Genomic DNA, 17,548 nt, shown 5'->3' with positions numbered 1-17,548 from the left:
TGTGCAGGTCCATGTCCTGGCTGCTGTGAACAGAGCTGCAATGAACATTGGGGTGCATGTGTCTTTTTGAATTATGGTTTTCTCCAGATATATTCCCAGGAATGGAATTGCTGGATCATATGGTAACTCTATTTTTAGTTCTTTAAGGCACGTACATACTGTTGTCCATAGTGGCTATGGACAACATAGCCAGGTTACATCCCCACCAACAGTGTAGGAGGGTTCCCTTTTCTCCACACCCTCTCCAGCATTTATTGTTTGTAGACGTTTTGATGATGGCCATTCTGACTGGTGTGAGGTGATACCTCATTGTAGTTTTGATTTGCATTTCTCTAATAATTAGTGATGTTGAGCAGCTTTTCATGTGCTTTTTAGCCATCTGTACGTCTTCTTTGGAGAGATGTCTATTTAGATCTTCCACCTGTTTTTTGATTGGTTTGTTTTTTGATATTGAGCTGCCTGAGCAGTTTGTATATTTGGGAGATTAATCCCTTGTTGGTCACACTGTTTGCAAATATTCCCTCCCATTCTGAGGACATGGAAACAACCTAAATGTCCATTGACAGATGAATGGACAAAGAAGATGTGGTACATATATACAATGGAATATTACGCAGCCATCAAAAAGAATTAAATAATGCCATTTGCAGCAACATGGGTGGACCTAGAGATTGTCATGCTGAGTGAAGTCATCGGACAGAGAAAGACAAATATCATATGATATCACTTATATGTGGAACCTGAAAAAAGGGTACAAATGAACTTACCTACAAAACAGAAACAGAGTCACAGATGTAGAAAACAAACTTATGGTTACCAGGGGTAAGGGTGGGAGGGATAAATTGGAAGATTGGGATGGACAGATACACACTACTATATATAAAATAGATAACTAATAAGAACCTACTGTATAGCACAGGGAACTCTACTCAATACTTGGTAATGGCTTACATGGGAAAATAATTTTAAAAAGAGCATATATATGTATATGTATAACTGATTCACTTTGCTGTACACCTGAAACTAGTATAACATTGTAAATCAACTAGACTCCAATAAAAATTTTTTTAAAATTGAAAAAAATTGTACTTCTGACAGTTGTGTTCTACAGCTGCAAACCCAGACTCTCCGTCTCTTTGGATTTATAAAAATATACTATTTTTAAAAATGTGTGTTTGACTTCATCCAAAGGGGTGTTTTCCTCTGAAGATTCATTAATGAGGGTTCCATTATAGTCTTAAAAAAGGAAGTCAGATGGAATGTTTAAAAATTTACAAGCAAACACAGAGAACATTTGCCTGGTCTGTACAGCTGAAGACATAATTACAAGTTCCTAGAGAGTGAGAACAGGGTGAGGGTGTGCAGAAATTTCAACCATTAAAAAGAAAATTCCCCCCAAATTGCTCACAAATGTGATGGATTAGTCAATATACTTGGGGCTCTCCGACACGTTTTAGCAGCCAATAATTTCTTCATGATTAACTGCAAACTAAAAGCTTGCTTCCTTTCTCAATGCCATTTTGTTAGACAGTTATAATGAAGTAGCAAACTTGTCACGGGACAGGAAAAGCTCACGGACAAGGTATTAGAATCTATAATCCTGGCTGACATATCCAGTTACTTCAGTTTCAGATTACTGCACTTTCTTTATTAGCAGACAAATGACTAAGGCAAATACCTTTGCAGACACCTGCATGCTGTTCTCTTGCATGTTCATGATGGCTTCAGAGATCTTGACGTCTATTGGGTCCATGACCGACTCAATGTTGAATGGTCCTTCCAGTCGCTCTGCCACCAAGAGCATTGCATCTGTTAAAACACAGGAACGTGATTTATTTGAGAACTGGGAACCCCAGCTTCTAACCTGCGTTTAAACATTTCCCACATGACCCGCTGAAAAATGACCACTCATTCAAATTCTGTATTTGCTTTTATGTAGTTCAAAATGGAATTGATGACTCAGTCTTACAGGAGTATTTTATTTTATCTCATTTGAAGGCTTAAAATTATTTTACATATATAGAACCAGGCCTGAAAATGAGAAAATAAGTTCAAATTAAGAGAGTTGAATATACCTAACTCTTTCAAGTGAAGTTAAAGAAAAATCAGGTCAGGTTCAAAAGTGGAGTTAACCTCTTTTCTTCTGGAGTATGGAGAAAACTGAGAATACTGAAGACGTGTAAATGTGAGAGTTTGGGGGATGCGCTATCATCAAGACCCAATTTAAGCATATCTGCATGTATGAAGCATTTCTGGATTTCCCAAGAAGGACAGACCTGTCCCTGCTTGATGCTGTCACTCTACCTAGCATGCCCTTCTGTTTCTTTTGTTTGTTTGTTTGTTTTTTACATCTTTATTGGAATATAATTGCTTTACAATGGTGTGTTAGTTTCTGCTTTATAACAAAGTGAATCAGTTATACATATACATATGTTCCCATATCTCTTCCCTCTTGCATCTCCCTCCCTCCCACCTTCCCTATCCCACCCCTCCAGGCAGTCACAAAGCACCGAGCTGATCTCCCTGTGTTACGCAGCTGCTTCCCACTAGCCTTTCTGTTTTTGACACTTTGACACACTCTGGGAATAGAGAAACTTCTCTTACTTGGTTTTGCATATTCAAGGCTTATTATGGTGCCTATTGCATTGTAAGCTTTCAAGAAATGTCTATGAAATTAGATTGAACTGAACTGAACTAAAGTACTGCTTGGGAAGCCTTAGTTTTCTGGAGAAGATGGTAATAGTGATATGGAGGCAAGAGCTGTGAATTAGGAGTGAGTTGCCCTGGGTTCCTAACCCTGCCACTAAGCAGCTGGATGGCTGTTGGAAAAACCTCTGAGCTTACTGGGCCAAAGATTAGAGAGGTGCATAAAAGGGACCTGGGATGAAGAGTCTCCCGGTGTCTACGGTGAGTGGCATGCGAGGCAATATGCCCATTCCTCTGCAAACTGGCCCAGTTTTGTTCTTAGCATCCAGGACATAGTTTGGTAACTCGTCTCCACCAGGACTGACAACTAGAACTTTCTGTGATGATGAAAATGTGGCTCTTGAAACTTGAAATGTGGGTAATGTGATTGAAGAACTAAATGGTTAACAAAGTCATTTGCCTTTAACTAATCTAAACATAATTAAAAATATCCCCTTGGGATCAGTGGCTACCATATGAGATGGGGCAGCCTAGACTTTTAACATGTAGACGCAATAGCCCTCACATTTTTTTTTTTTTTTTTTTTCGGGTACGAGGGCCTCTCACTGTTGTGGCCTCTCCCGCTGCGGAGCACAGGCTCCGGACGCGCAGGCCCAGCGACCACGGCTCACGGGCCCAGCTGCTCCGCGGCACGTGGGATCTTCCCGGACCGGGGCACGAACCCGCGTCCCCTGCATCGGCAGGCGGACTCTCAACCACTGCGCCACCAGGGAAGCCCTGCCCTCACATAAAGCTCTTGGGAGCCAATCTTAAAACGCTGTCCCTTTTCAAAATAATACATGTTTATTATCAGACACTTAGAAAATACAGAAAAGAAAAATGAAGGAGAGAAATACACCCACAATCCCACTTCCCAGAATAACACTATAAACAGTTTAGTATATGCCCTGTGTTTATTTTTCCTTTGAGCGTGAATATTTTAAGAATGCAACTGAAAATATACCATACAGCTATCATATACCATACAATCTGCTTTCTAAATGTAATATGTGATTAATGTAACATGCTGTTTATAGCAGCTGCTTTTTAGTATTAGTGCGAGGAAACCAAATTTTATATTTATTACATATCCTACCATGCTCAACCAAGTGCCACCATCAAAATTTTTTCAGGGTTATACGTAGTTATGAATTAGGCATGTGAGAAACCTTTTAAGATAGATGAATTTTTGTAAGAAGGTGCTGTCTGGGAAGCAGAGTCACATTTTTAAAGAACATCAGGCTTTGTGCACATCAGCTTTTATACTATCAACTGGCTTTCCCAGCCAGACCTCATAACGGGGCCTTTGATGAACGAGACTAAAAGCATCCAGGGCAGCACCTGAGTGTCAGGGAGGTCCCGCTATCCCACCCCTTTCCCCCGTACTCGGTCCCATATTTTTCTTATGGACACGAGTCACATGAAAGACCTAAGTGTGAACAAGGACTCATAAAAAACTCGAACAACAAATTTGCTGATATTTCCCTTAATGCAGATCTATCTGTGTACGTTACATCAGGATATTATAACAAAAGTAGTAATTTCTCTGGATCTTAATGACCTAATTATCTGGCGATATGGACAGAGGATGCACCGTGTTTGGTTGTAGTATTTTCATATTAAAGATGTTTTCTCCTTTAAGGTTTTAAAAGGTGGCCTGAGAGCTGTGCTGTTTCTTTTATAGCTTTATATCTATGTTGTGTGTTTATAAAAAATAATCCCCTTTACTGTTAGACTTTCCAACAGGCTTTTTGGTGAAGATTAATTATGATGAATGAGTAAGTTTCTCTAGATGGGTGTATTCTGCTAGAACAACAAGGAATCTTTGTACAGGAAAAAGAATTGGTCCTATGGAGTTATCCAACAAATGCAGTTAAAGGAACTGATAACTATGGGATACTTAATTGTGTGTTTTAGACAAGTATTTGCACAAATCATTATACAAAGAGTGCTGGTCCATCACAGTATATTTATCCAACACGAATGGGTTGAGTTGCGGTAGTAATAACATCAGCTCTACCGGAAGTCTGTAGGCAGTAGCGCTCTGGGCAAAAAGGACGAGCTTTGGGTTGGATCAGAAGGACTCAGCAGACTGTCACAGTTGGAAATGATGGGGTCTAAAATATCTCTGAGAAGGTTCTCTTCTTTAAGTTAAAACAGTCCCTTCTCTACCAGACATTCCAATAAGTAAGGCAAAAAGCTGTTCGATTCGTATCCCAAAGTCAAGGAACTTCTCTTTGGTGATTTCAATCTTTTGGTTCCCTGTTCCTCTCCCACCACAGAGCTCACCTTTTAGCTTCTGGGGTCTGCAAACTCAGCTCTTCTTTTTTGACTCCAACCATGAAAAGGGTGACCCTCTCCCAAGCAGTTGCCTGCTTGGCCTTGGAAAATGGCCATCCTACTGATGATCCTGTATCTTAAACGTGTAATCAAATGGCCACATTTCCTCAAATTGGTTAGCCCTGAATTTCCATTCTTTATCTCAATTCATTTGCTTTGTTATACAAACTCATTTAAGGTGATACATTTTTAGATGTAGATATATGTCTTTATTTTTCTTTTAATTTAAATCACCAGTCGGAATATGCTACTTTAAGCTATCTGGTTTAATTTTTTTTAAATACACTAAAAAATCACTCTAATAAGTAAAGTTAGAGTCTCCTTTGAAGACTCAAAGGCCAATATAGATCGGCTCAAAACCTCAGAACCATCGTTAAGAGTTGTAACGTGCAAGCAGTTAACGATACTGTATTGTATGCTTAAACATTTGTTAAGAGGGTGGATTTCATGTTATGTGTTTTTTACCCCCCACACACACACAAAGAATAGTAATGACTTTGTGCTGATCAACTACAGAAGTTCTTATTAATCAATCAAACTACCTGTTGATAAATCATTAACTAGTATAAACGTACCCCAATATAGTGAAGTACTATATTACTTTTATAAAGAAATACATGCATTCTTCTAATTCCTGGAAAAGCTCAGATAAAACTGTGGGCAACATTTGGATAGAATCACATGTATGCACTGACTGTAGCCATACGCAGGTTTTTGGTCAGAATGAGAGGAAGGCTGGCAGAGGGACGTAAATAGTGGTTTTCTGGACTCATATTTTTCCAACTCAAAGTTTTTTGTGAAAATAAGTTAATTGATAGAAGGCCAGATAAACCTACACAAATAACTGGTATATCGACGACCATAAGTAGAAAAAAAATACATGTCTTCTTATAACATAACCATCCCTCCCCTCAATCGATTCCCCTGTTCCATTGTTCTACATGTACGTGACTGGATTCCCCAGGGTCACAAAAAGAAAAGCAGCTTTTCAGAAAATTCCTCTAATATTTTGCATTTCCACTATAAAGGGTCATGCTCACAGCAATTGCCTTTAGGAGTCTAGTTTAGACACATTACAAGGTGAGAAAGTGGCAGTGGAAGGCCAGAGTCCTCAGCCCTGGGACTTGGAACAGGCCTGCAAGCGGATGGTGGCTCTTCCTCGGACCCCAGACCCCAGATGGCAAGAGGGTGTGCGTGGTCCATCTGCGTCCACTGAGCAGACAAGCGCATCCCTGCTTGGCCAGTTTGCCTCCCGCCTGCTGGGCAAGTCTGTCACCAGTTAAGCTCCCCAGGTGTCAGGAGAACCTTTTCTCTCCTTTAGGGCTGGGGGAAGCCATGCCTCTCTCCTTCCAAAGCAAACACAGAATACTTTTATGACACCAAGGCGGTAGTTAGTAAGTTTCTCTGAAACCAATTAAGTCACAACACAGCCATAATTTCCTCCAGAGGCTGCCATCCTGCACTATCTTAATTATCTTCCTGCCATTTACATTTTGAAATATTTGGAACTTTATTTTTAACTGTGCTCTTGGAGCTGTTATCTATTGCCAATTAAACCAGGGCAGTTCTAGTATGTCAGCTAATGATCGGCTGGTCCTTTCTATACATATCTCCTGTGTTGTCCACGTTTTGTTTCTCTTTAAGCAAAGGACTACTGTCTTGCTCAAGCAGTATACATAACTTTTGTTTCTAAATGCAGAATGACATTTGGATGGATTAGAAGTAACTGGTATCTCAGCATGAGGTTCTGATGCACACAGAGATGTGATGACACTGTTAGCATACCAGAGACATGTATAGCAGCTCAGCAAGAAGCTGTCCCCTCAAAGCCTGCAGGTAAAGCTACACCTCTGGGTCAAGGCATTCTGCCCACATCAGCATGCACTTTCTGGTTAGGAGTGAGGAAACCTGACTCTGGTGAGATGGACTCAGGTGCCTGGGTTTCCATTTGGGTTTGTCCACTAAATGCCTGAGAGATAATATGTGTCACTTAATACACAGAGGCCCATTTTCTTCGTCTATTAAGTAGAGATTATGACAATCTCTACCTAATCGTGGTACATCAGGCAATCAAATGAGATGGTTCTTGTAAAGTAGTTAGCGCAATGCCTGGCATACAACAAAGGTTAGCTACTATAAGGCACTATCTCTGGGCCGTAGAAGCAGAAAGGAGATGACCAACTGGCAAGATATTTTGGTGGAAGTATTGCCAGCAATTGATGTGAGGAGTAAGGGAGTAGAAGGCACAAGGATGACTTTAAGATGTATAGCTGGTGCTCTTTTGTATGTTAAATTAATGTTTTGATAATAACTGCTTTTTGATGGATGAGTTCATTACCGAGAGATAGAAAACTGTATTATTTTCTCACAATGGGTCCCTTTGCCCATTAAAGATCACTACAGTCTTTGACTCACTTCCCATTGAGAGGTGGGGTTTATGTCCCATCCCCTTGAATCTGGGTGGGCTCTGTTACTGCTGTGACTATTAGCATACAGTGGAAGGGATGCTGTCTGTTTCCAGAGCAGGTAGTTAAAAAGACTTCAGCTTCTACTTTCTCTCTTGTGAGACTCTACTCTGAGATCATCGTGCTGGGCTGGCCACATACAGGCACTCCAGGGAACAGTCCCCGCTGGGCCCAGATTTCTGGCCACCCTTGCTGTTATAAACAAAATATTTGTGTTCTCACCGTGATTTATGTGTTGAAACCTAATCCCCAAGGTATTTGGAAGTAGGGCCTTTGAGAGGTGATTAGGTCATGAGGGCTGAGCCCTCATGAATGGGATTAGTGCCCTTATCAAAGAGACCCAGAGAGCTCCCTTGTCCTTTCCATCATGTGAGGACACAGTGAGAGGATGGCAATCTGTGGATCAGGAAGCAGGCTTCACCAGACACAGAATCTGCCTTGATCTAGGACTTCCCAGCATTCAGAACTGTGAGAGGTAAATGTTTTCTGTTTAAGCCACTCAGTCTATGATATTTTTGTTTTAGCAGCTCCAACGGACTGAGACTCCTGCCAGGGTGCCAGACGTGTGTGTGAGGCCATGTAGAGCAGCCCATCTGCCAGCTGATTACCACCTAGTGACCCCAGTCAACACCACGTGGGGCAGAAGAATCAGCCAGCTGAGTCTTCCCAAATTCCTGATCCACTGTACTGTGGTTTACATTACTATGGCTGTTATTTTAAACTGCTAAATTTGGGGATAATTTATTTTGTAGCAACAGAAAACTGGAGCAGCCAAATTACCATATTTACAAAATACTCAGATATTTTTCCTATCATTTATTTGACAGGACTCAAATTATTCAGAACCCTGGTCAATTAATATTTGACAAATTTAACATTATTGACATAGGCCCTGTTTCCAACCACTGTAATCGTCAGGGAAAAATAAAACGTTGCCCTAAAGGGAACATACAAAAAGGACTGTTCTAAGCCTGCAGTGTGTTTGGATACAGCGTTACCGAATGCACAGCAGCTAGCCTCAGATTCAGATATGTTTCTCCTGGGACGCGAGCATGAGAGAGAGGGAGGTAGAGGGCAGGTCTGGAAGAAGGTAAAGATCTGGACTTTTCTCTAAGTACTTGACTTTATGAAGAGCAAAGGCTCTGACACAAAAAACCAGACGTTCTCTCTGATCTCTGGATGGCATTGGATTAAAACTATCTTGCTGCAGGGACTCCCGAAGGTTTTGTTCCTCTAGGATATAAATATTAAGTAGGATTTCATATGATTAGATATACCTTCTAAATTTATTTTTTGAAAAAAGGAGATGTAAAATCAGAAATGACATGGTTGAATGCTATCGATTTTAACCTGGAAGAGAATGATTTTCAAAATGTTTTTTAGGGGAGGCAAGAAGAGAAACACTTAAAAAAATAAAAGAGATATTATTGGGGCTTCCCTGGTGGCGCAGTGGTTGAGAGTCCGCCTGCCGATGCAGGGGACGCGGGTTCGTGCCCCGGTACGGGAGGATCCCACATGCCGCGGAGCGGCTGGGCCCGTGAGCCATGGCTGCTGGGCCTGCGCATCCGGAGCCTGTGCTCCGCAACAGGAGAGGCCACAGCAGTGAGAGGCCCGCGTACCGCAAAAAAAAAAAAAAAAAAGAGATATTATTAATCTTCTTTGTAAGTAACAATAGAGTAGAAATAACTTCGGAAATTCAATTGCGGATTGAGGGTGGGGTGAACGGATTGAGGTGGTCAAAAGGTACAAACTTCCAGTTTTATGAATGAGTCCTGGGGATGTAGTGTACAGCCTGGTGACTATACTTAACAAAACTGTATGGAATACTTGAAAGTTGCTAAGAAAGTAAGTCTTAAAAGTTCTCGCCACATCTAAACACACACACAGATGCTAACCGTGTGAAGTGATGGATGTGTTAACTAACTTTGTTGTGATAATGATTTTGCTACATATCCGTGTATTAAATCACTATGTTGTTGTACACCTTAAACTTATGTAAGGTTATATGTCAATTACATCATGATAAAGCTGGAAAAAAATGAAAATTCAATCGAAATAAACTCAACTTAACCTAACGAATATTTGTTATGTGCCAAAGAGTGTCACTGCGTCACTATGTATTTGTGGGCGGTGTCGGCACAGAAGCAGTCCATGGCTGCCAACTTCATGACGTTTAGAATCTTTCTGAACTGACAAAGATGAAATACATGAATATTAAAAAAAAGTTTTTTCTTTCTTCGAGGGAAGTTTGAATTAAGATGATAACATGTCCTTTCAGAGTTCTCATTAAGTCTTTTAAATTTGTCCTAATAATCTGCTCTTTGAAAAATGAAATCTATAAGCACAATCTAGTTGCTTGTTTTATCAGAAGTCCATAGTGCCCACTTTGCTTTCCTTTAGAAGCAATGCTTACTTGTTCTTAAACCTGCAGCACCATTGTTTTAGCTTAACCAAGATATTTTTCCCACAGAGAAGCAGACAAAAGCATTAAAAAAAAAAAAAACAAGCAATTTAAAAAGCACCGCGGTAAATTCATTCACTGGCACCCAGTTACCCATCAATAATACTACTAGTACTAAAAATCCTGCTTCAGTGTTTATACGCAGGCTCTTTTATGAGCCTATCATGACACGGAAGTATTAGAAGGCTCTGCTTTGCACTGTAGCTTTCTGGTGATGGGCACACGGAGTATACATGACCTTTGCTTTCATTCAAATCAATTAATTAAAATGCTCGTGAGATCTTGGACAGGACCGAGTTTCAGGAGAGGCCTGGAAAGACAGCCCAGCTAGGGGGACTGAGGGATACACTACAGCAGCAGGCAGACAGGACCTGGATAACCAGGAGAAAGTATAGCCCTGAGAGTAGAGAATCTGAACTTCCCTAGTCAGAAGGTCCACACCCTTTTTAGAGTCTCTTTTGTTTTTTCTTATTCATGACGATTTTAATTTAAAAAATTTACAGCCCCGTAGGTCTATAACTGATGTAACACAAACGGCACATATTAAAGTGTGCGATTTAATACATTTTAACAAATGTCTTCCTCCCTGAAACCACCAAAATGACAGAGTTTAAAAAGTTTTTTTTGTTTTTGATTTTTAAGGCAATTCTGCAGTTAAGACATTTTCACTTGTAGAATTTTGATTCATAAGAACAGCCAAACAGGCAGAATATGTATCTTAATTCATTTCTCACTACTCAACATGTCCTGTGGTTTCCTGCTATTACAAATAACGCCACAGTGAATATCCTTGTACATAATTCATTTCGCATGCGTGCAGAGAAATTTGTTGGATAAAATCTTACAAGTCAAACTCCTGGGTCAAAGATATGGGTGTTTAAAATGTTGATGGCTAGCGCTGAAGCTTTCCCTGTAAAGGCTGTACCTGTTTACATTCCCAAGAGCAATACATGACTGCGTCTGGCTCTCTAAGGCTCAAACTTTTAGATGGCGTTAAGGTCAAATGCTTGGATCCTTGCCAATCTGATAGGGTAAGAAATTGCATCTCAGTGTGGTTTTAACTTGAATTTCCCTCATTATAAGTGAGGTTGCACATCCTTTAATATGTTTAAAAGGCATTACAATTGCTTTTTCTCTTCATTTTCTTTGGTCACTTATTTTTCTGTTGGATTATTGTTTCCTATTGATATAAAGAAATTTCTTTACAAAAAAATACATTAAAGATACCAGCCCTTGGGTGACATGAATTACCATGTTCCCCCAAGTTGCTGTTTATCTTTTGACTTTGTTCATGGTAGTTTTTGCTATGCAGAAATTTTAAACTTTTTATAGTCAAATTTACCAATCATTTGTTTAAATTTTTTTGATCTTGCATCATATTTGTATAGGCTTTCTCCTTTCCACCTCTGTGACCTAATCTATTATCAAGCATATTATCGCTCACTAGCTTCCTTGTGTTCCTTGAATACAGGCCAGACCCTCTCCTGCCCCAGGACCTTTGTACTTACTGTTTATTCCTCAGCCTCTTATTTTCTTTAGGTCTCTGCCCAACTGATACTTCTCAGAAAGACCTTCTCTAACTACCTTATCAACTCCCAGTCACTCTTATCCGATTGCTTTATTCTTCATAGCACTTAATATTTGCTGAATTATTTATTTATTTATTTATTTTATTTTTGCAGTACGCGGGCCTCTCACTGTTGTGGCCTCTCCCGTTGCGGAGCACAGGCTCCGGACGCGCAGGCTCAGCGGCCACGGCTCACGGGCCTAGCCGCTCCGCGGCATGTGGGATCTTCCCAGACCGGGGCACGAACCCGTGTCCCCTGCATCGGCAGGCGGACTCTCAACCACGGCGCCACCAGGGAAGTCCTGCTGAATTATTTTATGTATATTTGCTATTGTTCCTCTTTTCCCCACTGTTATGTAATCCTCAAGAGGGCAGGAACTTCCTTTTTCTTGTTCACTTCTGTAGTCTCATCCCCTGGAACAATACTCAGACCCTAAGAGTTGTTAAATGAACATTTGTTAAACGAATTATTGGAACAAATTTTAAAAATCTTCCTATACTTTCTTCTATAACTTAGTGAGAACTAATTTTCTCCCCTCCCGCAGCCCTAAAACTCCCCCTCTTTACTCCCCTGCCCCACACACACCATCAAAAACGCCCGCAAAACTTTATTAGTGCTGGCCAATAGGCCCTTGATGGCTTTCGATGTGTTATAAGGTAGATGAAGAGTTTCTGTGGGAATTTAGAATCTTACTGTACTTTTTTATTAGGTAGAAATAACTTTTTAGAGCTTTTCTCTTGAAATTGAAAAGTATGGCTGGTTTTCTTTCTGTCAGAAGTCATTTCTAGGTTAATCTAAAAAAAAAAAGTCAACATTTTTGGTTTTTCTAAACAAGGTAATTCCTGCTGTTTCTCAAGACTCCACGTTTACCATTAACTTTGAAAACAATCTCTGGGATAAATGTCATTTTTGTTTCTTCCCTGTAATTTGTCCACATTCATTAAACATCAAATTGATGATGATTCTTTTCCTATTTTACCAACGCCGTATGGCATTTAAGTACTTAAAAAAATACCTTTAAAATATCAGGCCATGGCAGGGGTGAGATCTAGCTAAAGAAATCATAGTACCACAGAGTGAGGTAAATAATAGAAAATGGAAGTGAACCAATTAAATGCCATTTAAAACAGCGAATGGATACCTTACTGAAAAAGAAAACAGGGACAGCCACCCAGAATAAGTCCAGTAACTAAAGAGCTAAATCCAAATAAAAGAGAATTTAATGAAAATAACTGTTTACTTTGAAACCAAATCCAGGAAGAGGAGGAGAGAACAAATATACAAACTAATTTAATTCTGAAACCAGTGCAAACAAAGAGGCTTATTTTGCTTCCACACTGTAAGAGAAAATGCAAATTGTGGGAGAAAAAGAATTCACTAGTATTCCTAGCACAGTACAGAAATTAGAATCTACAGGACTCATTTTCAGATGGTTTCTTTTTAGCAGAATAATGCATTGCATTTCATAAAAATATAATATATTCACATAAGCATCAACTCACTGCTATGTTATATCTTTGAGATGTCTGGATACATCACAAGCCAGAAAGAGTGGGCCTTGTAAATCATGAATTTGATGGACATCAAAGTGTATACTACCAACCATAACCCTTTATTTAAATTTTTATTGCTGATTCTTTACATGAATAATTTTTTATGTCATTTGTAGCTAGGAATGTTCAAATAATTCACAACAACCAACTAGTCTTCACCTTGAGGATGAGTCACAGAATTTAAGAGGTAAGGAGTTCTTAAAGATCTCTCTGAGAGAAGAAGTACATCTTTATCTTTATATCCCTAAAATCTTCTACAGGGTTTTGGAATCTAGTGGGTTGATTTGGACCAACCAGTCTGCTTTTTAGGAAACTAGATCCAAAGAAGGAAAGCAAATCATTCAATGTAAACAGCAGCCATTGAACCCAAAATCTTTGTCCTCTCTCACTCCATCTATTACACAAGCATTGATATTGCTCAGATAGTATCAATGTGTTTACCCAATATTTTACTTATTAAATTCCAAGCGCTCCACCACTTTTTTTTTTTTTTGCGGTTCGCGGGCCTCTCACTGCTGTGGCCTCTCCTGTTGCCGGAGCACAGGCTCCGGATGCGCAGGCTCAGTGGCCATGGCTCACGGGCCCAGCCGCTCCGCGGCATGTGGGATCTTCCCGGACCGGGGCCCGAACCCGCAACCCCTGCATCGGCAGGCGGACTCTCAACCACTGCGCCACCAGGGAAGCCCTCCACCACTTTTAAAGAGAATATTAAAAGAGAAAACCTAGATGATAAAGATAACGCATTTTGGTCCTATCTAAGATTTTTCTTATTCCTTCTTTGCTGCAATTACCTTTCTCCCTAAACCTCCCTTAGAGACCCTGTTCTTTCAGAGTGGGTACCATGATCCTGAATTGTCCTTGACAAGCTTAGAAAAGCACACACATTCCTCCTTACTCTTTATTAACCTGCACATCACACTTGAGCTACTTTGAATCCCTCAGCAGCATGGATGGTCTTCTCGGTCTCCCCAGGAGGCAGTGTGGAGGCGAGGCGTGGTCATGAGCTGTGTGTCACGCATGGGAGTCTAGTGATCCCAGTCACAGGCTCTGTGATCTGGGGTAATTTATTTAACCTCTGTCATCCTTAGTGTCCTCTGTTATTACGGGGGCTCTTCCTACATCACTGTGGGGATTAAATGCAATACTAGGCACATAGCACAGCAAATGCTTATTATTTTATTAATATTATTCTATCTTTATGGACAGGAAGGTTCCTTTCACTTCTCAACAAAGTTAATACTGAAGGTTTGAGTTCATCATCATCCATGAAGTTGTAAACTTTTACTGAAAGAGTATAATATTTGAAAACATACACGCACCCCAATGCTCATAGCAGCACTATTTACCACAGCCAGGGCAAGGTAGCAACCTAAATGTCCATCGACGGATGGATAAAGAAGATGTAGTACATCTATATAATGGAATACTACTCAGCCATAAAAAAGAATGAAATAATGCCATTTGCAGCCACATGGATGGACATAGAGATTATCATACTAAGTGAAGTAAGTCAGACAGAGAAAGACAGATATCATATGATATTGCTTATATGTGGAATATTTAAAAAATGATACAAATGAATGTATTTACAAAACAGAAACAGATTCATAGACATGGAAAACAAACTTATGGTTATCAAAGGGGAAAGGGTTGGGGAGGGATACATTAGGAATTTGGGATTAACAGGTACACACTGCTATATATAAAGTAGATAAACATGAGTTGTTTGTATAATTTGGAGATTAATCCTTTGTCTATTGTTTCAATTGCAAATATTTTCTCCCATTCTGAGGGTTGTCTTTTTGTCTTGTTTATGGTTTCCTTTGCTGTGCAAAAGCTCTGAAGTTTCATTAGGTCCCATTTGTTTATTTTTGTTTTTATTTCCATTACTCTGGGAGGTGGGTCAAAAAAGATCACGCTGTGGTTTATGTCAAAGAGTGTTTTTCCTATGCTTTCCTCTAAGAGTTTTATAGTGTCTGGTCTTACATTTAGGTCTTTAATCCATTTGGAGTTTATTTTTGTGTATGGTGTTAGAGAGTGTTCCAATTTCATTCTTTTACATGTAGCTGTCTAGTTTTCCCAGCACCACTTATTGAAGAGGCTGTCTTTTCTCCATTGTAGGTTCTTGCCTCCTTTTTCGTAAATTAGGTGACCATATGTGTGTGGGTTTACCTCTGGGATTTCTCTCCTGTACCATTGATCTATATTTCTGTTTTTGTGCCAATATCATACTGTCTTGATTACTGTAGCTTTGTAGTATAGTTTGAAGTCAGGGAGCCTGATTCCTCCAGCTCCGTTTTTCTTTCTCAAGCTTGCTTATGGTACTGATGAACCTAGTGGCAGGGCAGGAATAAAGACATAGACATAGAGAATGGACTTGAGGACATGGCGGGGAGGGGGAAGCTGGGGCAAAGTGAGAGTAGCATTGACATATATACACTACCAAATGTAAAACAGTTAGCTAGTGGGAAGCAGCAGCATAGCACAGGGAGATCAGCTCGGTGCTTTGTGATGACCTAGAGGGGTGGGATAGGGAGGCTCAAGAGGGAGGGGGTATGGGGATATATGTATGCATATGGCTGATTCATTTTTCGTACAACAGAAACTAACACAGTATTGTGAAGCAATTATACTCCAGTAAAGATCTATTATAAAAAAATAAAATAAATAAACAATAAGGACGTACTATAGAGCACAGGTAACTATATTTAATATCTTGTAATAACCTATAATGGAAAAGAGTCTGAAAAAGAATATATCTATAACTGAATGACTTTGCTGTACACCTGAAACTAACACAACATTGTAAATCAAGTATACATCAATAAAAACATAAAATTAACTAAAAGGAGGACAATATCTAGTCCGACCTTTTTATTTTACTGAGAAGGTCACCGAGTTTCTGCGCTATGAGGGGTCTAGGAATTCGGCGGGACACAGATGGCAGGGCTGTGACCATTGCCTGGTTCTCTGTCTTTCAACCAGCTTTCTTTTGACTCCATCATACTGCCTCCTTCTTGACAATCAGCCAATGTATCATTAAGAAACAGGACCAGTTAAAACATTTCAGGTGTCAATGAACTAAAAAGGACCCAACTTTTTGCCAGCATATTGCAGTTAAAGCAGTTCTCCTATTTCTCCCTCCTTTGCTCTAAAAGTTAATAAAGCAAATCACCCCAGAGACAATTTGTTCCTGTAGTACAAGGCCTCTCAACCTACGTGGAATGAATCACAAACTTCTCCCAGAACCAATAAAAAATAAATAAATGAAAAGTCAGGTGTGTTGTCAGAATTCCCTGCTGGGTCTGCACAGTGATTAGTGGGCAACTCAGCAAGCAATGCGAGCCCTTTTCTCCTCCGCGTCTGTGTGCTGGTATTATTAAAAAATATATATTTGTTATTACTTTGTTGCTCAGTGCCATGTGAACCAAAAGGAAAATGAAAAAAAGAGCAGTGTGTCCTGTATCATGGGTCGCTGGACACAAAGAAATAAAGCTGGATTGTTGAAAAAAGAAGAAAAAAACCTCATTTTACAAGGTGATGAGTTCATCTTCTCTTATCGCTGACACATCGTATGAAAAGGTAGGATAACTTTTGTTATTTCCTTTGTCTGTACATCTTGCTTACAGTTATCTTCAAAATATACTCCATGGTGAAGATAAAGGTCATGTGCCAACTAAGGAGGGAGGAAAAGAGGGGGAAGAGCAGAAGAGGGGAGGGAGGGAGGGAGGGAAGGGGAGAGGGAGACAGAGGACATATTACATTACAGAGAGGGAGTGAGCACTTAGCATTTCGACGGGCCGGGCCTGGTACTGTTCTCACAACATTTCGGCCTAGAGATTCATTTGATTTTTAATTAATTAATTTATTTTTGCGGTACGCAGGCCTCTCACTGTTGTGGCCTCTCCCGTTGCGGAGCACAGGCTCCGGACGCGCAGGCCCAGCGGCCATGGCTCACGGGCCCAGCCGGTCCGCGTCATGTGGGATCTTCCCGGACCGGGGCACGAACCCGTGTCCCCTGCATCGGCAGGCAGACTCTCAATGACTGTGCCACCAGGGAAGCCCAACAAGATTACTTTTAATGGTAAGTTCTGGAAAGGCCTAAACACTAAGAGAAGGCTCAGGAAGAGAAACTGTGGGCCCACAGCTTGCAATATGAGGGCCGCTGCCTGAGGTTCCCAAGGTCACTTGTTTGTTTGAAGTAGCCTCGTGAAGGAGCGAGGTCAGAGAAATGCAGCTCTGATGCCCTGGAGCGGACAGTGATTCTCCCCCCTCCCTCCTGTTAGCCTCACAGACATGCTGGAGAGGTGTGTGCCTGTCACAAATATAGTTGGCTTTCAATTTTATCTCCATTCTCAAGGCCATATCCTTTCAAAATAACGTCAAAGAAAAGAAAAATGGGCGTAAAAAGGTAGGTTTTAAAGAACCAATAGGAATGTATCAATGACTCTTGAGAAATCATTCACAGGAACATGG

The 17,548-nt window shown here is 40.4% G+C and overlaps 1 protein-coding gene across 1 annotated transcript in view; it reads right to left on the bottom strand.

Annotated features, from left to right (window-relative positions):
- GPC6 (glypican 6) overlaps positions 1-17,548 on the bottom strand; it is a 1,061,298-nt gene that overhangs the window by 107,585 nt on the left and 936,165 nt on the right. Inside the window, exon 5 of the mRNA XM_024755297.1 lies at positions 1,679-1,809. Within this exon, the coding sequence (XP_024611065.1) occupies positions 1,679-1,809 (131 nt within the window). The remainder of the gene's footprint in view (positions 1-1,678; positions 1,810-17,548) is intronic.

Source organism: Neophocaena asiaeorientalis, unplaced genomic scaffold, assembly GCF_003031525.2.
Source record: "Neophocaena asiaeorientalis asiaeorientalis breed wild unplaced genomic scaffold, Neophocaena_asiaeorientalis_V1.1 scaffold141, whole genome shotgun sequence".
In the NCBI taxonomy this organism is placed as follows: Eukaryota; Metazoa; Chordata; class Mammalia; order Artiodactyla; family Phocoenidae; genus Neophocaena; species Neophocaena asiaeorientalis.
The sequence above is the reverse complement of the archived record's forward strand: the minus strand, read 5'-3'. Positions and strand labels throughout refer to the sequence as shown.